Source organism: Ascaphus truei, chromosome 21, assembly GCF_040206685.1.
Source record: "Ascaphus truei isolate aAscTru1 chromosome 21, aAscTru1.hap1, whole genome shotgun sequence".
Taxonomy (NCBI): Eukaryota; Metazoa; Chordata; class Amphibia; order Anura; family Ascaphidae; genus Ascaphus; species Ascaphus truei.
In genome coordinates this window covers 15680914-15705084 of record NC_134503.1, presented here as the reverse complement: position 1 = coordinate 15705084, position 24171 = coordinate 15680914, and the positions used below count along the sequence as shown (strand labels likewise).

The window sequence follows — 24171 nt, the reverse complement described above, 5'->3', positions numbered from 1 at the left end:
CATACATACTTATACCATCTATATATTAATAAATGTAAATAATATATTTAGCAAAACGATTGGGGCAGTATGTCTGAAAACCGGCATGTCGCAAACCAGCATTCAGCTCTGATTGGCTTACATGAGTTTGAGAGATTTCCGTTTCAATAAAGACTTAGCGTTTCTATTTGTGCTTTGACACACAGACCCCATAGTATGTACAGGTATTGCCTTAGAGGTTTTTGATGTGCATGTTAGAAGGTGTTTATAGGTCATTATAGCAGGTATATTCCGTGCAAGTTAGCACTAGGTAACACATCGGATTGCCAGGTGTCCAGTATTGAATCGGACTGTCCAGTATTTGGACACTCTATCCAGTATAAAATGAGAGGTAATACTTGTGAAGGGGAAGGGTGCCAAGCGAGTAATAAAGGGGTCACCCCCATTAGGCAACCCCCTTCCACCGTCTGGGAGGTGAGGTGTTAACCAGAAATGTACCTATAATACATATGTTCCCCTGCTTCACAACCAAAAGGAATGTCCATTGGTTATCCTATTCCCAAATTTAGAGGGATTTCATGTATTTTTATTCCCCTTCCTCAGGGCTAACTGTGTTCTATTTGCTAAACATGTATATTGGTACAAATATTGATGTTTGTACCTTTACAGTGTATGCACCAACCACATACACTGGGATCAGGTCGGGAAGGAAAGGGTTAATTGCATTTACATGTTTATGGCCCTATGTTCCTTTTCCCGCCTTTTCCCGCCTCTGGACATAAAAAAAATCACTGAGGCAGCGGTGATAAGCCACTTATCACCACCTTTCGGCATGTTCATAAACTCGTGCAATTCAGTATCACCGCTCTAGAATGGTGATTTTATCACAAAATTCTCACGCCAGAAAAAGTTGGCTTAAAGGTGTTGGAAACCTGCAGAGAAGCGGCGAGATGGGACTTAGAAAAAAATGCATTTTTCCTGCATAGGATTGATGCCGGGAATCTCTGGAGCTGATATCCATTAATATTAGCACCAGAGACCCCTGGCATGAATCCTGTGCAATAAAAATGCATTTACAGTAAACTTCCTTACCATAGCGGATAGCCTCAGGGACCCCCTACTTCCCGAGATACAGGCCCCGTTATGGGGGGGCCTATGCATTTAAATGTCCGCGTCACGTGACCATGGGAATAAAATGCATAAGAGATACCGGCACACCATAACGGGGCCGGTATCTCGGGAAGTAGGGGGTCCCTGAGGCTGAAACCAATGCGTTTCAGCTCAGGAGACCCCCTGCTCATCTAAACTATTAACAAAATTAAAATTTATACACATAAATTTCGGGCGATATTTGCACAGGGAGAGACAGCTCGCTCAGAGCAGCTCTCTCTGCAGCAGATACAACTCGCCGGGTAAGGCCTTTTCAGAGGGACGTTCATCAGATCACTGGCTTATCACCCGTTTTCTGAATTTTGCTATAGCAGGTAATGAAGGCTTTCTGAATACCGTGATAGCAACGCTCATAAAAAGGGTGATTTAAATAGTCCGGTGATTTTTTTTTATGAACCTTCTCTGAATGAGGCCCTAAGTGTAAAACAGTGTAAACTGAAAACCCGTAACTCTGGTTCCGTTGGGACCAGAGGGCTGGGTTAGGCCAGCATGTAGTTACTGCTCCGGCATGACTGCATGGCAATTTCCAGACCTCTCCCCTCAACCGAACGGAGTAGGGTTAACTGTGAAAAAGTGTGAGTTGCCCATTGACTCCAATGGTAGCGGAGGTCCCATTGAATTCAATGGCGGTGCCGGCCCATGCATTGCCTATGGCAGCGCTGGCCCTATTTAATCCAATGGAGGTAAAAGCCGCAAGGTAAACGGCTAAGTGTAGAACTGTAAAAACCTGTCCATAACTCCGGTTCTGTACGGACTAGAGAGCTGGGATTTGGCCAGCATGTAGTCACTGCTCCGGCAAGACTGCATGGCATATCCTGACCCTCTCTGAGCAACAGAACGGAGGTAGGTTAATTGTGTAAATTGGGTTTCTGCCATTGACTTCAATGGCAGAGAAATGCAGCTTCTGTAAAAGTGCATTTAAAGTCATTTATTATAACTCCGGTTCAGTGGGCCCCAGCGACCTGAAAATTGGCCACTGTGTAGAATCCTCTCCGGCATGAGGATCTGGCAATTTGTAGCCTGCTTGGCCGAGACAAACGGATTATTTTATTATATATATAATTGTGAAAATGTACTGTATTTGGTGTCTGGCATAAAAGCCCGGGAAAGATACTGTCTCTGCAGTATGTTAATGGTCAGGGGGCGACACAATGTCTACAACATGATCTGATCAAAGGCTCCCCCTCCCTGATTGTATATGCTAGGGAGGGGAAAAGCAGGACATGAGTAGTTCTGTAGGTGTTATAAATCACACTTGCAGACAAAGGTTTTCCTGTCCAGAGACCCAAAAGGCAGACTAGGAGACGCCAATCTTTTGGGAGTGGGCCTAAGAAAATGGGCCCCTGATTAGAATAAGGCCCACCACTGTGGGCAGGTATTACCTTGCTTCCCACGTGAGCTGGCAAGGGGTAATTGGGTGTAGGTAATTGGTAACCAATATCTGACACACAATGTTAAGGGATAGGGCTTAAATCCTATATAACTGATTGTAAGCTCTATGCCCAATGTTGTTCATGATTTATTCTACTTGTTACCTGATGCCTGAATGAATTGCTAATCAAGATCCCGATTACTTCATTGCCCAAACCCTAAGTAATTGTATATATCCTGTGTGTTATTTGTATATTCTGTGTGTTCACCTTCTTCAAGGAATAAACGTTCTTTATTATATTTTAGTCGCATCCGATTCAACCCAGTGATTTTGTGTATATTATAACCCTGCACAAGCTTTCGTGACAATACTGGACGTGTGTGTATGTGTATATATACCGGTATTACCTCTCTTGACATCACATTGATGTGTGGGAGCGCCTATTTTTTCACCTCATTGTTTGCATATGGCATTTAATTTAAATGTTGTGGGGAAGAGCGCAGAGCCTCTGTACTGGCAGCGCACCCCCTGGTTTGCATTTTTTGTTTCTATAGAAACCATTTACCAAGTCACATCCCCTTCCTCTTCTGAAACAGGCTCTGGCAAACCTCTTTTTGAGTCCTGCCGCCTCTAGCAGTACACCAATTGTATCTAGTGACTGCCTGGTCACATGATGTTCCCCACAGAACTTTGCAATCTTTGGTCCTCTTCTGCTGCACTAAAAGCCATTTAGTGAACCCCCCGAGACGAATCTTCACTGATCGATCACAAGAGAACAGATCGATCGGCAACTTAGCTAATTACTAATCATTGTTACTTATCATTGTGTGGATTGTACTGATGCACATATTAAAGGGGAAAAAGTAAATGTTAAAAAAAACGGCAGCTTTGACTGCTGCTTTTAAAAACTAAAAATTAAATTATCCATTTATAAATGTCTGTATTTTGAGGGGTTCCTTAGAATTCCCTGGGAACGCCGTGTACTAACACCTAGTATAAAATAAATTACAACCAGTGTTTGTTTGAATGTAGCATTTTATTAATACGCAGACGTGCTGGGCCTCTTTCATATCCTCAGATTGAGCATAAAGCCATTTAAAATATGGAAATGTTAGGTACTGTTCTTTGCATTCTGAAAGGACAAAAACCCATAAAGCAGTTTACATTAGTAACGTGCATTTGAATTGGAATATATTAAAAACATTTTAATGTGTGTTCGATAATGAGTAATACAGAAAAAAAACACATGGTCAAATATTCTTAAATATTTTTGTCATGTTGGATGTAGCATTGGGCTTCTCTGTCGTCTGTCAGTTTTAATACTCACCTGTTAGGCTTCCGTCATGCACTGATCTGTGGGAAGGAAATACATGGATATTTTAAAGAAGTGGTGTACACACACATATTACTTTGTAACCTACATTATTTGGGTTATCAAATCTGTGTCTGTTGTACATTGTAATACAGAGACAGAAAGGACCCTGTAATTATTGAGTTGGTGTGAAATCAGGCCTTGTATCCTAATCTTGGGACAGATCATGAACTCTCCGTGGTGTGCTACATGCTGTAGGGTAGCCAGGTGTCCTGTATTGAACTGGACTGCCCTGTATTTGGACACTCTGTCTAGTAAAATAATAGAGGTTATACTGGACATGTACTGTATGTGTATACCGGTATTACCTCTCTGGACATAGTGACCTGAATGGCTTTGGGGGGCAGCAGGATTTCCCTGCACAGGGCTATTGCTTGGGGTGCAGGGCAGCTTCCTCCATCCTGATTGGCTGCATTACAAAGCAGCAGTCAATCAGGAGGAGGTGTCAGGAGCCTGGGGGTAGGGCTAAGTAGAGGAGGAAACAGCATGGAACAGAGAGCGGAGAGGTGTATCTGTGTCTTGCGTGTGCGTGTGTGTCACGAGTGCATCGCACTTTTCGCCACTGTGTTCAGTATTTTTTGAGAAGCCATCTGGCAACCGTATACTTGCAGTGGATTTGATTTTGTGCTGTTTGTTTTGTTTTCATGTAATTGTGTTGTATGTTACAGTGACCCGGCATTCATGCTGTATTTCCGTAGTGTTGGGTTCGCCAGTTTTGTTGTTGGGTTCGCTATGCATGAAATGTGCGTTGGTGTTTCTGCATCTGTTGAATTCAGTTATTCATCACATTGTGTTTGTTTTGAGACTTGTGTGTTTCAGGTGTTGGGCATTACCTTTGGCTTTTTATGGGTTAGTCTTTGTATGTGGTAGGGCAGGGGTACGCAAACTTTTTCCTCTGTGCCCCCTGTCTGCTTGCCCCCCCCCCCCCCCTCCTTACTTTCTCTCCGGCGTTTCTGACATCACAGCATGATGTGACCCCAGGGCGATGCGTCACCAGAAGCCGCCGGAGACAAGGTAATGGAACTTATAGAGGCCTTGCGCATGCTTCCCCGCCATTTCATTTAAATGCTTTGGGGAAGATAGAGGGGGGCTTCTGTATGCAATGCACCCCCCCTCCGCCCAGAATATTTTGCGCTCTCCCCACCGCTGTGTTGGCCATTGAACCTGGGATGTGTTGGACATTGGTTTGTCAGATGATGGCGTGCTGCATGAGACTTTTTACATTTTAGGCATTTTATTAGTTGGCATACTGTATTTCATTTGTGTTTAGCTCTATACCGGGTCCCAGGCTGTATTACTGTATATACAGTGTTCGACAAACCTATACATTTGCACGCTCGGGCGAGTGGATTTAACATCGTGGCGAGCTCCTATTGGCCCAAGCAGCACACATGTGGTACTAGGTGGCGAGTAGATTTTTTTGTTCGGCGAGTAGATTTTTTGGTGATTTGTCGACTACTGATTTAATATATACTGTATTCAGAATAAAATATATGCAGAAATAAAATACAGCCGGGGACCCGGTATAGAGATATATATATATATATATATATATATATATATATACACAAACACACACACCTTTCTACCTTTCTGCATTTTGATTTGCAATCTGAGAAAGGTCACATTGACCACCAGCTACGGACTTGGACAGTAAAAAAACATTTTTACTTATCAGTGGCTTGAGCCACCTGTGCTGAAGCAGAGATATCCCTAAAACCTGACCTGTTGGTGTCCCTTGGGGACTGGAGTTGGTCACTCCTGATCTTAATGTGTGGCTTTGCTGTTCTTGATACAAAGCAAATACAATGGCTAATACATGTATATTTCCACCTGTGTTAAGCATTGTACCATGTCAAATACCTCGTTGTTTTCTTACCAGTTTGAGGCATAATGCGAATATTTTCCTCACCAAGCCCTTGCTCCAGAGAGAAATTACGGAATTTGGTTAGCAGTTCTGGCCTCAGTTCCTTACCTCGGCCTGAAACCAGAAAGCAAAACTGCTCCAAGAATGTTCCTGCCCATCATATCCTACCTGTGGAATCTTCAACAACCCGCAGTCCTATTAATGTGCCAGTAATGCCTCCGATTATCCCTCTACCTTCACCTGATACATACAGGTTTTTTCCTACACCTCCATTATATCACTAAGATATTCAATGACCCCTCATATTTCTTATTCATACTCCCATAATGTTTTATTCCGTTCCACATATCCACCCGGTGTATTGTTTCCTTCCTGCTCAGATTCTTGTTTTAGCATCCGCTCCCCATTGCTTCCCAATATATTCACATCTGCCGCTGTTAAATCCCAACCGTTCCTCCTCTGCTCCTTTGTATTCTCAGTGTAGGTATCCCTCCGTTTCCCGCTTTGCTTCCCTAGGTCTTTTCTAGTAACCCTATTTTGTGGAATATGGTCCTATCCATTGCTACCCCTTTTACTCTATACCTTGGGTGCAGGGCCGCCAACAGCGGGGAACAGAGGGTACTGGCATCCCAGGCCCCGTGAGTCAGGCCGGGCCCCCTGCGCGGCCGTGCCCCTCGATAAATCCCATTGCCCAGTCACCACGGGGTGACAGGATTTAGCGCGCTCACGATGCGCCAGTCAGCGCAAGTGTCTCGACTAAAGGAAAAAAAAACCTCCCCCCGCTGCCAGGAATTTTTTTGGGGGCCCGTGCAAGCTCTATCTGAGCTTGCATAGCGAGGCCCGCCCTATCCTGCATGGTGCAAGTCAGGTGAGTACTGCTCCATGCCTCTCTTGCTTCCTGCTCTGATTTCCCCCCCATGCTCTGATTCCCCCCCCCCCCCGTTCCATTTTGCCCCCCCCCCCATTCTGATTCCTCTCCCCCTGCTCCGGTCTCTCCCCCCGTTCCGATTCCCCCTTTCCCCCCGTTCCGGTTCCCCCCCCCCTGTTCCGATTTCCCCCACCCGTTCCGATTCCCCCCCCCGTTCCGATTCCACCCCTGCTCCGATTCACCCACCCCCCGTTACGATGTCCCCCGTGGGTATGTGTCTGTGTGTGAGTGTGTGTGTGTATGTGTGTGTGTGAGTGTGTGTCTGACTGTGAGTGTGTGTCTGAGTGTGTGTTTGTGTGTGTGTGTGTGTTTGTGTGTGTGTCTGAGAGAGAGTGTCTGAGAGAGAGTGTCTGAGAGAGAGAGAGTGTCTGAGAGAGAGAGTGTCTGAGAGAGAGTGTGTCTGAGAGAGAGTGAAAGAGTGTGTCTGAGAGAGAAAGAGTGTGTCTGAGAGAGAGAGTGTGTCTGAGAGAGAGAGAGTGTGTCTGAGAGAGAGAGAGTGTGTCTGAGAGAGAGAGTGTCTGAGAGAGAGAGAGAATGTGTCTGAGAGAGAGAGTGTGTCAGAGAGAGAGAGTGTGTCAGAGAGAGAGAGTGTCAGAGAGAGAGTGTGTCAGAGAGAGAGAGTGTGTCAGAGAGAGAGAGTGTGTCAGAGAGAGAGAGTGTGTCAGAGAGAGAGAGTGTGTCAGAGAGAGAGAGTGTGTCAGAGAGAGAGAGTGTGTCTGAGAGAGAGAGAGTGTGTCTGAGAGAGAGAGAGTGTGTCTGAGAGAGAGAGAATGTGTCTGAGAGAGAGAGTGTGTCAGAGAGAGAGAGTGTGTCAGAGAGAGAGAGTGTGTCTGAGAGAGAGAGCGTGTCTGAGAGAGAGAGCGTGTCTGAGAGAGAGAGCGTGTCTGAGAGGCAGTGTGTGTGTGTGTGTGTGTGTGTGTGTGTGTGTGTGTGTGTGTGTGTGTGTGTGTGTGTGTGTGTGTGTGTGTGTGTGTGTGTGTGTGTGTATGAATACAGACACCAACCCACAGTCAGTCATAGTCACCCAACCACTCGTCAGTCACCCACCCAAGTGTTACCCAGTCACCCACCCGTGTCAGTCAGTCACCCAAGTCTGTCAGTCAGTCCCCCCCTCAAGTGTGTCAGTCAGTCATCCACCCAAGTGTCAGTCACCCACCCACCCACAAGTAAGTCACCCACCCTGTAAACCACCCCCACACCCATTCTCTCTCTCTCTCTGTCTCTCTCTTTCACCCACACTCTCTCTGTCTTATCTTAACTGCCCTATACCTACACCAAAATAACCTATACTGCTTTCTTCCAGATCTGACTCTCAAGCTTCACACAGGAGATAGCAGAATCCCCCATACCTAGAAGACAGGTAGGGAACACCCCAGTCCCATACTGAATCCCTCCCAGGTCTTTTGTCACACAGGATGTAGCATTGGGCATCTTTGTCTTTTGTTGAAAATATTAAAATAAACAGATTGTTTTTTGTGCGCTATGGGGGTGGAGGGGAGAGTGCTCCTTTCATTTGTCCTGGGCCCCATGATTTCTGTTGGCGGCCCTGCTTGTGTTTGGCTTTCCACCCCAGTCATACCTTTGTGGATTACTACTGACCATAGATGATGGATCTTCTTACCCAACCCCAATGGAGCGTGCACTTACCAAACAGAGTTACACTGGTGTAGACGTCCGGGCCATTGGTATTGCGCATCGACATCATGGCATACTCCTCATAGTTGGTCTCGACAAAGCGCACGTCAATATCCTGACCCGAGCCTTTTAGAGAAGAACACACGAAAAAGTGATTGCCTTATCTACCAAAAGTACCTCTGAGCAGGGGAACGGGGTCTTACTATTTTACTAAACAACAATTTGCCCTTCTATGTATGGGATTTATGTATTAACAACAATATGGTTTTTAAATTGTAATGTCATCTGTCATTAGTTCACTCATTTAGTATTAGCCTCAAATCTAATAATCATATGATCATTTTATAAATGTCAGGTAAAGTAGGGGCCTGTTCTAATGTAACTGCCCTCCATGTTGCTCCTGTATAGATCTAGTACAGGGGGCTGCAACCTTTCAAGGAAGAGCCATTTTATAAAAAATAGAATCACTCATGAAAGGTTAGAGCCCCTTCAAATTTCCTTGTGCTGCAGAGATTCACTCCAGGTATATGAAGTCCAATTAAATCAGCAACATGATAACAGACCATAAGGGGTTAACACATATGATGAACAGCAAATGAGTCTACTGACTCTCCCCTAGTATGGGAGCAGCCTGGCAACATACAGAGGGTTGACCCAGTAGGTTAAGTAACCTGCTAGGGACCCCTCAAATGTATAAATAGTGCACTAAAAGATGCTGTTTCCCTGGGGTGCTTAAGAATAAGAAATAAACTTACTCAGTTCTTTCATTGGTCTGTTCCAGTTGGCGTGATTCAGGCTTGTGAGCAATAAAGTAGCAGGATATCCTCTCCATAGGAAAGTAATCAGCGGGCACTGCTTGGACAAAAAATGGCAAGAAGGCTGGACTGTGCAAAAAATATAAAAGCCTTTATTGGTTCCCGGAAAACATGGATAAAAAAGGGGAGAAGGAGTCCCCCCTCAGCGCTCTGACGCGTTTCGTCCGCACAGGGACTTTGACAAACTCCCTGTGTGGACGAAACGCGTCAGAGCGCTGAGGGGGGACTCCTTCTCCCCTTTTTTATCCATGTTTGCCGGGAACCAATAAAGGCTTTTATATTTTTTGCACAGTCCAGCCTTCTTGCCATTTTTTGTCAAAGCAGTGCCCGCTGAAACCTTCCTATGGAGAGGATATCCTGCTATTTTATAAAAAATGTCTTTGTCCAAAATATTCAGAGCCATGTTACATAGTTACATACTGTAATTACATAGTAGTTGAGGTTGAAAAAAGACATACGTCCATCAAGTTCAACCTATGCTAAATTTAGACAACAGATACATTATCCTATATCTATACTTCCTTATTGATTCAGAGTAAGGCAAACAAAAAACCCCAGTGACATATCATCCAATGATATCTCATAAGGGGGAAAATAAATTCCTTCCTGACTCCAAGAATTGGCAATCGGATTACTCCCTGAATCAATATCCTTCCCATGTTTACTTACTTGGTATATCTATGTATACCTTTTCTTTCTCAAAAGATGTCCAACATTTTTTAGAACAAATCTATTGTATCTGCCATCACAGTCTCCATGGGTAATGAATTCCACATTTTAACTGCCCATTCTGTAAAGAACCCTTTCCTTTGTTGCTGGTGAAATCTCCTTTCCTCCAACCTTAACGGATGGCCCAGAGTGCTTTGTACTTCCCTTGGGATGAATAGTTATTTTGAAAGCTCCTTGTACTGTCCCCGAATATATTTGTATATAGTCATCATATCCCTTCTTAGATGCCTCTTTTCTAATGTAAATAAATCTAATTTAGCTAGCCTCTCCTCATAAGTTAGATTGTCTATCCTCCTTATTAATTTGGTGGCTCTGCTCTGCACTCTCTCTAGTTCCATAATGTCTTTTCTAAGGAGTGATGCCCTAAGTTGTACTCCATATTCAAGGTATTATCTAACTAATGCTTTATAAAGGGGCATAATTATGTTTATTTCCCTTCCATCCATTGGCCGTTTAATGCAAGATAAAATCGTGTTTGCCTTTGCAGCTACTGCATGAATTGGGCACTATTGCTCAGCCTGCTGCCTAAAAGCACTCCTAAATCCTTCTCCATCAAGGATTCCCCCAATTTATCCCTATTTAATTTCTTAGTCGCCTGCTTATTCTTGCTTCCCAAATGCATAACCTTACATGTATCTGTATTAAACCTCAGCTGCCATTTACCTGCCCAAGTTTTCAGTCTCTCCAAGTCCCGGGGATCGCAAGAGACCTCTAACTGCTTAACGTACCTTGGTTCCAATGACACATCTCCATGGCAACTGGCATCAAATTACGCCGTGGGGGTCATTTGACGCCACAGCCATGCAGGGGCGGACGAGGGGAGCCGGAGGGGAGAGGAGGAAGGGGGGCGCATGAAGGTAAGTTTGCGCAGCCCTGGACTAGGGCATAAGTGAAACAAAATACTTTGATACATTAATATTAATAGGCACTTATTCGTATTCACTCACATTTTAAAGCCAAACCTCTCACTCTTACACCATGTAATGTGTGAGGTTAAAACACCTCTCTCTGGCTCTGCCATAAAGGGCTATAATGTCTATTTAGTTTGGAAACCATTTGGATCTTCAGACTCCCTCAAAGCTCTATCAGCACTTTTCCAGCCACAAGCCTGAGCGTGGCAGTGTAATAATACATATTAGAGTTAGTGGCGATTGTCCCTTATGAGATAATGTAATTACAGTAGCTCTCACAGAATTTCCGAAAGGAAGAATGACACAGTGAGACTTTCACTTCCCAAAATTCCAAGGAGACTCAGACACCCTATTTTCATATAATAGGACCTAATGATCCTACTAGCTGGTTCTAAATAATCTCCTCATCCTAAAAAAAAAAACCCCATGTAAATTTGACATTAGGGCACAGTTACAGTATATGTATATTTAGTGAAGATACTCCTACATCTGAAAGTTCAGTGCACGAGGAACCAGATGATTGGGCCTGTGTGCCCTGATTGAAAGATTGTGACTGATCATTCTCACAGCCTTGAGTCCTATTCATCAAAAATAATCAGGAGCTAGACCGGATGCTGTAATCTTACGTTGAATTTCTGTATGTAAGCGGCCTGGCTGGTCTGTCTTGAAGTACTTCAGGGTCTTCTTTTCACATCTGTCCGAACTGGAATATAATGACAGGGGGAGCAGTGGTAAATGAGTGTCCCATCTCTAATCTCTATATTCAGAGCTCCCATTGTAAGTCCTTGTAGTCAGAGGCTTATAAATAAATAAAAAACAACCCTGTCATCTACTTGTTCCCAGACACCCATCTCACCCAGGATGTGCCCGTTCTAACGTGGGGCTCAGTACATATCAGTCATTTCTAGCCCTATTAAATCGTAAACCAGTGGACATGCAATGCTCTCCCTGATGAAGGGGCCCTGAGATGGCTCCAAAACGTTGGATACCTATGGATTAAGTACCCTTTTCTTTTCATCTTCCTGTAGTGCTGGGTCTCCTTCCCTGGTCATTTGATTTTGGTGAAGTATCTATTTTATACTATTTATGACGTGCGCACTTGCCAATTGTGGGCTAATTGTTTTGTATATATGGTGTGCTTTCTCTCCACTTTTGTGTGCATGTGTGTGATATATGTATGTATGTATATACATGTATATATATATGTATAAACTGCTAAAACTTTGGCTTTTATAGAGCTGGTCACACTTGCTGATGATCAATTAATCAAGGGCATTTGATTAGCAGCACCTGTCTGCCACTTAGCATCTTAATTCCTATGGAAGCAGTAAGGGTGTGCTTAGTTTTTCACACATAGCTTCTCCATTTTTGTTAAATAAATCATGACACAGTGTAATGTCATGTGTTGTTCATCTGAGGTTGTATTTACCTAATTTGAAGACCTGCTAAGGTCTTATAATGTCCTGATATGTAAAACCATGGAATTCAAAGAGGGTGTACTTTCTTTTTCACATGACATATATATAGTTTTAGCAGTTTGCTGGTCTGGAGCATTCAGGTGTCTGCTCACCAAGATCTCGCGTGAACTGCAGCATCACAAGGAACTCCCGAATGGACCGTCACTCCTCCCAGTGGTGACTCAGTGAATGGTTTGGCATAAATTCAAGACTATGCTAATGCTGAAATTCTGTTTGTATGATCATGCATAATATTAATAATATAAAAATCAGGGGTACTATCACATGTACTCCAAAACACACCCTACGCGTTTCGTCCTTAAGACTTCGTCAGGGGTATATATATAGATAGATAGATAGATAGATAGATAGAGATGAACATCCGGCACGCCAATGAAATTCAATAAGGTAGGTGCATGTCCCATAATGAGTAGATAAACATACGATACAGTTCGCACTGGAATCAGCAGACAGCAAAGCCGAAGTTTTAGAAGTTTGCTGGTCTGTAGCATTCAGGTGTCTGCTCACCAAGATCTTGCGTGAACTGCAGCGTCACTGAAGAGGCAGAGGCCCCAGCATGGGGTCGTAGGATCCTTAAGGGCTGCGACGTCCTGATTGGCGTGAGCTGGGGGGGTCGGCTAACCCCCCCCCTTCCCCCTCGGAGTGGGGAAGGCTGCTTGTCCCCTTCCATGCAGGGGGAGGGGGGTGAGAGGGTATAAAGAGAGGGTCCTTAGGGGAAAGACACAGAGCTAACGGAATTCCCATCCACCCATCCCCAATGTTTTGCTATTGTATTTAGCTGTTGGATTGTTATATTAACATGAATTTTGTATCACTCAGGAGCAGTTTGTCTCCTCGTCACAGCGGAGCTGCCGCGCCAGCGAAGCTCAGGAGACCGAGAACTGGCGAGGACTTTAGGATCCGCCTGTCAGCTGGAGCCCCTAGAACAGCTCGGCAGGCTGGAGGTGCCGGCTTTAGGGCCGGGCCGGCCTATGCCAAATCAACGCTGGTAAAAGGCTGGGCGCCAGCTTTAGGGTTGGGCCTAAGCTTGCCCCAGGGGCGGGAGGGGGAGGGAATGCAGCCCAACATAGGCTGATAAGGATCACCCCCTCCCATTTTACAATGCTTGGGCGGGGGGAGGGAGCGGGCCAATTGCTGGTCGCTGGGCAAGGATCTCCCCCCCATTCACATGCTACGGGCGGGGGGAGGGAGCGGGCCAATTGCTGGTCGCTGGCCAAGGATCTCCCCCCCCCCCCCATTTTGCATGGAGAATGCTGGGCTGGCGGGCAGGCTGGTAGGATTTTAACAGCGGATGTTAAAATAAAGTTGTGACCTTTTCTTCCAACATTGTGTGGTCTCCGTTATTTGGTTTAGCGTCACAAAGGAGAGGCGGCGCATGAAGCCTTTAAGGGAACTCCCGAATGGACCATCACTCCTCCCAGTGGTGACTCAGTGAATGGTTTGGCATAAATTCAAGACTATGCTAATGCTGAAATTCTGTTTGTATGATCATGCATAATATTAATAGTATAAAAATCAGGGGTACTAGCACATGTACTCCAAAACACACCCTACGGGTTTCGTCCTTATGACTTTGTAAGGGCCTATATATATATATATATATATATATATATATATATATAGATAGATAGATAGATAGATAGATAGATAGATAGATAGATAGATTGATAGATAGAGATGAACAGCCGGCACTCTAATGAAATTCAATAAGGTAGGTGCATGTCCCATAATGAGTAGATAAACATACGATACCATTCGCACTGGAATCAGAAGACAGCAAAAGACACAAATCACCAACGATGCGGACCCACAAACGGGACCTTCCTCAGGGTATGCAGTGAGAGAATGAAATGCCCATACTGATATACACCCCACGTGCATAAGTGCTGATTAACACAAAACACAATTACATAACCACAAAATTAAAAATCAAATACCTGTCAAACTTGTCTCATTAAGGGTACTAATCAGCAAAAACCATCATATTGAACCAATCCGGTCGCCATCTTGGATCCAGAGGCCGTGGTGCGCATGCGCAATGCAAAAAATTAATCCAGGGGAGAAGTCCCCCTGCAGTAGCGCATGCGCAATTAAAAGACCTTAACTTAGGCGCATGCGCGATGGCTAGCTGTATGGACGTGTGAGCAGAGATCTCCGTTCACAGCCGGCATTAAAACTAATAAATAAAGCACGAAAACTACATGGACGCTTACCAGATAAACCCCTACAGCCTGCTAAACAAGTACAGATGTCGCGGGCAACGCGGTCGAAGCGGACCTCGTCGGTCCTAACGGACTATTTTGCAAAAGGGGATGCGGGGCGCGCCAAAAACCACGAGGGGCCTGCTCAAAGTGGCACCGAGTCAGAGGAAGAAGAAAGGGAAGAACATGGCAGGGACGACCAAATAATGCGCAGAAGGGATATGCGGGAGTTCTGTATGGACATCAAGCGGTGCTTTCAGTCAGAACTGGCTGCGCTGAGGGCGGATTTGGGCAGCATAGGGGTCAGAACAGACTCCCTAGAGAGAAAACTTGACTCCTCCATTAAATCCCAGCATAAAACTGAAAAACAATTGGCCCAGCTGAAAGAAGTGGTGCGGGACCTCACCGACAGGCAGGAGGACTCGGACAATCGTGACAGCCGAAACAACGTGCGGATCCGGGGGGTCACGGAAGAAGAGACAGATCCGGAGGACTTCACGGGCAGCTGCAGCAGCTCATGGTTGAGAAACCGGAATGCGACACCCATCTAGACCGGTGCCATAGAGCCCTGCGATCGAGGCCACAACCCGGAGACCCCCCCGCGATATTATAGTCCGCTTTCACTTCTTTAAGACTAAAGAGTCCTTTTGCCAGATGACCCGGAATGAGGCACTATTTGAAGGCCACAAGATGCAGGTTTTCCAGGATATCTCCCCTGCCACCCTCCTCAAACATAAGCAGATTACACCCATCACAAAGGTGCTCTGCGATGAGGGGGTACGATACCGCTGGCTGTATCCGTTTGGGCTAATGGTGACCCGCAACGGCGTCTCGCACACCTTGAGGCGTTTGGAGGGGGGGAGCTTCTTAGCCAAAATAGGGCTCCAAGACAAGGTCCCTGCCGAGGCAGCTGTTGAGAGCATAACCCCGGATCCAGCCTGGAAGGAGGTTGGGAAGGCAAGCAAGAACAGGCAGCCCCGCAGTCCTAAGTGAGGGAAAAATGCAAAATCTGGTCTACAGGCTCACCTTTCATTGTTCCAGTTTACAGCATTGCGGCTCTACTGTTGGGAGCCCTTACAGGAACCGGTTGTTCCATGTTGCAAATAGCTCCGAGCCACCTCCTCAGCCCAGCAGAGCTGCTCCACGTCTGGCGGCCATCTTGGTTTCACTCCGACTGATCACACGACCGGGGGCGGTCCCTGGTGATGTCACGGAGGGGGAGCTGATGGATCACGCGTGAAGACCTGCCGGGAGGCGGCCGGGGTCCTCCAAGATGGCGGCAGCATAGACTGAAGGGGGCGGAGCCACAGCTACAGTCTACAAGGGCCGAGAGTAGTGGTGGAGTGGACAGGGAGAGATCTGGGGACGCATGACATTGGGAGGGGGGAAGGGGGGGCGGGAGGAGGGGGGAAGTTAAAGGTTATGGCGGGCAGCGGAGGGGAGCAAACTTAAGAGATGGGCAGCAGGGACCATGCCACAAAGGAGTAGCGAAGGGTGACAGAGGGGGAGGGAGGTGAAGGGGGGGTAGAGGATGTGAGAGGGCAGTGGCGGAAGGTTGGTAAAGGGGTAGATGGAATGTCAGGGACATAAGGAGGGGATTGAGTGGTTGGACAGGTGAGAAAGGAGGGGAGAGAAAGGAGTCGGGTGGGGGGGGTAGGATAAAGAGAGGGGGGGGTAGAATGGAAGGGCTGGAGGGTGAAGAGGATACGAGGTGGTAACGCGGAGAATAGGGGGTATAGAGGTCAGAGGAACGGGAGTTAGGTACACGAGGGTAGACTGCTGGCAAAAGCTATAAGGCCCCAGAGGATTATGAACAGGAAGCAGCATGCGAGGTCATGGGGATCCCGAACAGGGAGGCCCCAATAAAGGTCTGGGGATGGCAACTCAATTCAGCCCTGGGGAGGGAAGGAAGCAGGGGGTAGGTTCCGTTACTTTCACTGGCGACACACTTTATTCGAGCTCGGCTAGTCCCACGAATTCGGGTATACCCGGGTGTATTGAGGTTTGTGACTGTTTTCTGCCCGAGTGCATTGCGTTATTTTCCAGGCAGGGATTGAAGCATTTTATTCCCGCTGGCTGCAATACTGCACAGTATATATATATATATACTGCATTACAATTCATGAATTTATGCCATCTGGTAGACACGCGAAGCATTGCAGCCTATTAAATCCTAATCATTATCATTTAACAGATCAGCCGCCCGTCAGCCAGGCATGAACCATGGCTGGGAAGGCAAACGCAACGGGGCTTGTCAGAGGTGAGGAGCGGCGCATTCCAGGTATCTGCCAGGTACATACTGGGTATTTGCTCGAATAAAGTGTGTCGCAGCAGTAGTTATGAAAGCAAACAAGTTGTGGGGGGGGGTTTATGATGGTAAATTAACACTTTTATTAGTGCTAGAGGATTGCTCATGGCAATGTATAATATGCACATAACGTTATGACTCGACTGCCGGTGGGGACTCAGGTCTGGCCGTCGCTGTGCGTCTACAGACTCGGGCCAGGGCGGATGCCAAGGTAGTCGAGAAAGTCCTTGGGAGAGGGTGGAGTAGCGGAGCCCTTCGCAGGAGAGGAGGGAGTCAGGGGCTCTCGCGGAGTTCCACCAACCCAAAGGCAAGGGGGGGGGGGGGGCGGTGGTCTAAGACCACAAATGCCTCTCCTACGTTGTTGTTTATGTTGATGTTGTTTTCTTCCTTGTATGTGTCCTATATCCCATATGTTTCTCCCCTGCCCACCCCCCCCCTCCTGCCTAAGTGGTATCCCGCCGACATTGAGCGCACCGCTGTGCACTGCAGAGAAGCTGAGTCCCGCAGGGGAGCGGCGATCACTTCAAATTATGACATTCAGGACGAGAGGTGAGACTACACACACCCCATGACATTAACATTTATCTCACACAATGCCAAAGGGCTGAACTGTCCTCGTAAGAGGAAAATAGCGCTCACTGACTACAAGAGAAAGGGCGTGGATATTGTATTATTACAGGAAACACATTTTAGCACCACCAGCTTCCCCAAATATTTCGATAAGCAGTTTAGACGCGGAGTCGCAATATTGCTACACAACAGGGTGGGGCTGGTGGTTGATGAGGTGAAGAAGGACAAAGAGGGTAGGTTCCTGTTACTCACAGGGTCCATTAACCAGCAACCGATAACGATCGCCGTAATATATGCCCCTAATGGACAAGACCCGGCCTTCTTCGCATCATCCTTTGCAACTATCCGCAAACACGCTAAAGGAGCCTTAATTGTAGGGGGCGATTTCAATACAGCGTTGAACGCATCCCTAGACCCCTCAGGTTCCCACAAATGTCGGGCAGAATCCGGACCCAAGGCCCTGGAGCAGGGGTTACGGGATCTTCAGCTGGTCGATATTTGGAGGGAACTTCACCCACTAGTCAGAAACTATACTTTCTACTCACATCCACACGACTAATTCAGTAGAATCGATTACTTCTTTGTCTCAAGTAGACTGGTCCCAAAGATCGCCTACTCTGGGATCCACGATATTTCGTGGTCTGATCATGCACCCATAGAGCTAAGGTGCTCACAGATAGGGCTGGACAGGCCAGGAGCAAACTGGAAATTAAACGAATCCCTTTTAAAAATCCCAGACCTACAGATCAGGATTGGGGACGAAATCCAAAATTTCTTTAGAGAAAACAAGTGAAGCGTTCGCTCCCACATAACCCTCTGGGAGGCACACAAAGCAACACTAAGAGGGATTCTGATTAGTCTTGCGGCCAAAAAGAAAAAAGAGAGTAACGCGAAAATTATGAAAGAACAGTCAGAGCTAAAGGCTTTGTGGGATAAATATAAGAGCGCCCTAGATCCAACCATCCGTCAACAGATTGGTGACACTCAGACTAAATTGAATCTGCTCCTTACCTCCCAGGTGGAGAAATCGTTAAGTTGGTCTCAGAGAAGATTCTTTGAAAAAGCAAACAAACCAGATACCCTGCTGGCTAATATGATTAGCGCCAAAACAAATAACTATAATATTCAGGCCTTACGGCTGGAGTCAGGGGAGACCACGGCCAACCCCAAAAAAATTGTAGCGGAATTCAAAAACTACTATGCGAAATTATATGATGGGGGCAAAGTTGCCCGTTTGACTGGTACGGACAAAGCCCTAAAAGATTTCTTGAGGGGCTCGAATCTACCGGGTCTGGACGGGTTGGACAGAGAGGTAATGGGTAGTGACTTCACAACGGAGGAAATAACGGAGATTATCAAAAACCTAAAACCCTCTAAAGCCCTGGGTCCCGACGGTTTCTCGAATCTCTATTACAAGAAATTTAGAAAATATCTAACCCCGCACCTCCTTAACATGTTTAATCAAGTGCTGGGAGGGACCCCTTTTCCCCAACATATGCTCCAGGTGTCCATCTCGGTAATACATAAGCAGGGAAAGGACCCACTGGACTGTAAAAGCTACAGACCAATATCCCTGATTAATTCGGACATTAAAATTTACGCTAAACTTTTGGCCAATAGATTGGGTCGCATCCTACCCAGACTGGTGCACCCAGATCAAGTCGGGTTTGTCCCGGGTCGACAGTCATCAGATAATACTCGGCGAATCATTGATCTGATAGAAATAGCCAATGCCAGATCAATACCAGTTATGGCGCTCAGTCTGGATGCGGAAAAAGCGTTTGATAGGATAGACTGGCAATACCTAGAGGCCACGCTTGGAGCATTTGGGATGGGAAAGAAATTAACAAAGGCGATATTGGCCCTCTACGAGAATCCGTCGGCGAGGGTTACCCACCAGGGATTCGCCTCGGACCCCTTCCAAATTAAGAGCGGAACGAGGCAGGGTTGCCCGCTCTCCCCCCTCCTCTTTGCTATGTGTATGGAGCCATTGGCTGCCCAGATACGCGATAGCAAAGACATCACGGGTATTGACATTGGAAACCAGTCGCATAAGGTGGCACTGTATGCGGATGACGTGTTCCTGACAATATCTAAACCCCTTACCTCTTTACCAAACCTATTCAACTTGCTGGGGAGATTTAACAGGATCTCCGGATTCAAAATAAACCAGTCCAAATCTGACGCTATGAACATCAACCTTCCCACACATATAGAGAAATTGATCGCCATAAACTTTAATTTCAATTGGCAACAGAAAAATATTAGATACCTGGGGATCAATGTCACTAAGTCCTATAATACGCTGTATCAGGCGAACTATCCCAAATTGGCGCAGACTCTGAGAGGGGACATTAAGAGATGGGTCACCCATAAAATTTCGTGGATCGGAAAGATCAATTGTGTCAAGATGAACCTGCTTCCACGCTTACTTTACCTCTATCAAACCCTCCCAGTTCCAATCGGATTGAAGGATTTCCTCTCACTTCAATCAGCAATAGATAAATTTATCTGGGGAGGTAAGAAAGTGAGGGTGGGAAAACAGATTATGCGTAAACGGACAGAAGCAGGAGGGTTAGCGGTACCTTGTTTGTTGTCCTACTACAAAGCGGCGCAATTATGCCAAATTGTGCAATGGCACACTAATCCAGACTCAAAGAGATGGGTCACCCTAGAAAAGGAGCTATGCTCCCCTATGGCTGTGGAACACTTAATTTGGCTTCCCAAAAAGGCACGGTTAGGTGCCAAAATGCCGCTATCCTCCTCACTCTCGGTTTGGGAGGCCACAAGGATGAGATGCAAGTTGACCCACAAATCCTCAGACATGACCCCATTATGGGACAATCCACTTTTTGCTCCGGGTCGGACCAGCGCAGACTTTACTATCTGGAAAAGTAGCAAAATAAACAGGCTAGTAGATCTGGAGGGGTTACGAGGCATTCAGACATTCGGTCTACTCAAAGATAACCAAAACATCTCCAATGCCGAGTTCTTTAGATACCTCCAGATCAGAGCGTTTTATCAAACAGTGCAGCCCCACACCCCATTGACGAATTTTGAAAAGCTCTGTCGTTCAGGGACATCCACCAAGGAACTCACATCGCAGATGTACAAGGAGGTAATCGGTTCTAGCAAGACAGTGACGGACAAAACAGGATACATGATAAGATGGGAACAGGACTTGGGGGAGGAAATTGAATTAGAGGAGTGGACAAAAATTGTGATGGCGACATCAAAAAGCTCTATGTGCACGATTTTAAGGGAGAATGCATATAAAGTTATGATGAGATGGTACCACACCCCCACAAAATTGGCTAAATTCCTGCCCAGCTACTCCCCATTGTGTCCAAGACAATGTGGACAACAGGCAGACTTGTTGCACATGCTGTGGTCTTGCCCCAAGATTACGCCGGTCTGGGATTCAATTAACGATTGGCTAAATAGGATCCTAGGCACATCCATCCCCTTGGACCCATGGCAGTTCCTTTTGAACAGGCCGCAAAAAGGTCTCTCCAGGGGAGAAAAAAAACTAGTGGCGCACTTCGCAATGGCAGTACGGGGGGAGATCGCAGCACGCTGGAAACAGAATGAAATCCCAATAATTGCAAAGATCAGGAACCGAATTTGGTCAGTTTGCCAGATGGAGAAATTGACGAGTTTGGTCAATGACACTGGCACAAATTTTTTAAAAGTCTGGTCACCATGGTTGGCCCAGACAGACATACAGGGGGTAGATAGGGCCACGATTTGGCACTGATAGACGTGAATGCATTCTCCCATGAAGAAGCTCCGGGAGATCACGACGGTTTACGGGACCACGCAGGACATACGCGGACAGAATTGGTGAGGGTAAGCGGACGCAAGCCGGGCACTCGGTTCTCTCAGTTTCAGAGAGCCAGCGGACGCACGTTTAGAAGCGGAACCACGGTCGGAGGACCTCCCACTCCCCTTCCCTCCCTCCCCCTCCCGGCTGGGAGCTAGATGTAGTCTGTCGGTTCGTCTGTTTGTCTGCCCCGTCTGTCCAAAGTATATAGTAACCAAACATGCCAAATGTTTTTCACTTGAAGGAGGAGTGTTTTCCTCCAATGTATACTATGATTGTAAGCCATGTATGAGTTCAATAAAACAAAAAAATTTAAGTTGAAAAAAGACCTTAACTTGAAGTATATTGGCTGGCATTTTGAAGGCTATGCGCATGCGCAACCCCAATAGAATCAATTGGTTGCAATGCAGAGCTGCTCTGTTGCTGTGTGTACCCTTTCAAGGCATAGCGTTGCTACGCAACGGGTCACCGAAGCGGCAGCCATCTTATGCACAATGTGCATGCGCAAACTGGTGGATGCTGATATATTCTACAAATTTAAACCTGAGTGCTGTCTGCTGATTCCCGTGCGAACGGTATCATATATATTTTATTTATATATATATATACATATTATATATATATATACGTGAGGTCCTAGTGACGACACGCATCGTTACGCTGTGACATCATTGCTTATTTTGCACTACGCCAGGAGACACGAAGGATTCGAGGTCCAGGGGGAGAAATCTTGTCGGACTTCCCTTACACTACAGACTACTGAGTGCCCACAGAGAGCCGAGAAGTCTTCTGGGAAGCCTGCTGCCCCTATCTGAGGTACCGGTCATTCGGTTTCACACTGCGGCGGCCAAATTAATCCACAGACTGTCCAATCACTAGGCTCAATACAGGGGACACATTACCTTTACCATTACATCTGATATCGGACCCTTCCATCCTGGTGACGTTCTACAATTCTCTCAACTGCATGTGTTTTGATCCCTATGTGAGTGCAAGTCTTGCAGACTCTACTTTTTTTTACTTTATTACATTTCCGATTTTATGCTATGGAGCTGGCACTTCTCTCTTTTCTCTTTTTATATTTAGGTAATTTCGTAATCCAGCTAAGATCATCTTGAAGCAGCTGCCTCCTCCATAAGTGACTGTTCTTTCAAATTGGACTGCTTACAGTATGTTCATCAACATTTTTGGACTGGTTTGATGTTTCTTTTTATCATTATTTATACTGTTGTGGTTATATTTGTATTTTTTTGTGATATTTCAACTTTGCACTATTTCCCACACAGTAACCTAGCTTAATGTTATGTAGCCAGGTCCCCTCTGGCTCTCCGGTCCTCCGTTTCCCCCCCCCCCCACCCTTACCTCCGCTGCTGTAGGAGGCTGTTGCGGGTAGCGACGGGCTTGCTGGTGGCTCACTCTGCAGGGCGCCGCCATGTTTGTTATGCACGCGCACACACGCAGGGATCGTGTATGCGCAGATGCGCGGGAGGACTCGCGGCGGCCATGTTGTGATTGGCCGCGCATGCGAACTAGGTCGCGCATGCGCAGAGAAGTGCAGGTGCGGCGGCCATTACAGGAAAGGCTCCGCACAGGGACTACAAGTCCCTAGAGCCTCAGGGGAATGTCACATGCTGCGGCTTAACATAATGCCAAATGGGCTTAATGCAGAATTTGAGATTATCCCATTTCTTATCTAATGCACGGTCTGCTCGGGCCCCTTATCTCTGTATATCCTTTCTGCGACCTCTCCCACTGACATTAGCTATATGTCAGGTGCCTTTTATTATCAATATTGGGTCACTTACTAAATGAACAAAGGTTTTTTTATATTTATATATATTTTATGTATATTTATATTTTTATTACTTTTGATACATATAAGTGTATATTTTAATCAATCTTAATATGTTACTAATATGTTACTAATTCACTCTTATATTCTTCTCCCCTCTTTCTCCCTCGTTTTTGCTCTGTGATTACATAAGAACCAATTAGTTATGGCTCCCTATAAATACCTAGAATATTTTCATGATTAGATCCTGAATTTTATTTACTTAGATATTTTATTTACTTAGATGTTGTTTTAAATGCCTATTTGTATTAACACTGCGCCGTTTTTGAACACTGAGTTATGTACCTATTTATTGGAGAACCAGTGTATCTTTTAAATTTTCAATTATATAATTGTTATATTAAATTGGTTAATTGCTTATTTGTTCAATTGTTTAGTATATATAAACCCACAACTCATTTGAGAATTATTCATTGCTCCTGAGGAAGTTGTCTAGTACGACGAAACGCGTAGAGCCACTTTCATTGCTGCAGCTGCTCTTTCTACTGAAGGCTTCAGAGTTGCTGAGTTCCCCCACCGTTTGCCTCCAAGACCGGATGCCGTCACCCCAACAGTGGATGTGACGTCAGACGCCATCTCCCACCCGGTCTGCTGTGAGTCTAAGGAGAAGATCCCCGGTGAGCTGCTCCACACTGAACCAGCACTCCATTTGCCTCAAGTAAAGCCTTATGTGAACTATGATTATGTACACAATGTGAGTACAATTCCTAAAATTTGTTGTTTGTTTATATAAATTTTATGCACGATCGACACTATGGTCTGCCTTTCTTTTGCATGTCTCTGATCCACTCACATCTACTGACGTCTGAGCTGAGGTGCTGATTTCTTATGCTGTAAACCTGGGCTGTTGTTCCTGAAGATCCTGACACCTTTCTACCTGCTGTGTAGATCAATGCTTTTTACCTTTTGACCTGCTGTAAGTAGGCATTGCTATAGAGCCAAGACATACATGTTTTATCCAGATTGAAAAGAACTTATTACACTATTGTATGCATTTATTTTTCATGGTGTATCCCTGCTATCTTCGCTCCCTTCCCATCCCGGACAAGCTACTATTGAAAGGAATCTGTACACATTCCTGGAAGGTTGAGAATTTGATCAGTGATCACCTTGACACATTTTATTTTGAATTTTAATTTTGTGCACTATTTTATCACAGAT

The 24171-nt window shown here is 45.8% G+C and overlaps 3 protein-coding genes across 3 annotated transcripts in view; all 3 read right to left on the bottom strand.

Moving 5' to 3' along the window:
• The window catches only part of C8G (complement C8 gamma chain), a 251962-nt gene that overhangs the window by 6572 nt on the left and 221219 nt on the right, over nt 1-24171 (bottom strand). The gene's annotated exons all lie outside the window — the stretch shown is intronic.
• The window catches only part of LOC142472217 (lipocalin-like), a 225673-nt gene that overhangs the window by 138074 nt on the left and 63428 nt on the right, over nt 1-24171 (bottom strand). The window lies entirely within an intron of this gene.
• Nucleotides 3539-24171, bottom strand: part of LOC142472219 (lipocalin-like) — a 28251-nt gene continuing 7618 nt past the window's right edge. Inside the window, exons 3-7 of the mRNA XM_075579111.1 lie at nt 11405-11481; nt 8336-8449; nt 5773-5874; nt 3849-3874; nt 3539-3653 (exon numbers count right to left, since the gene is read on the bottom strand). Coding sequence (XP_075435226.1) covers nt 3852-3874; nt 5773-5874; nt 8336-8449; nt 11405-11481 — 316 coding nt within the window. The 3' untranslated portion in view covers nt 3539-3653; nt 3849-3851. The remainder of the gene's footprint in view (nt 3654-3848; nt 3875-5772; nt 5875-8335; nt 8450-11404; nt 11482-24171) is intronic.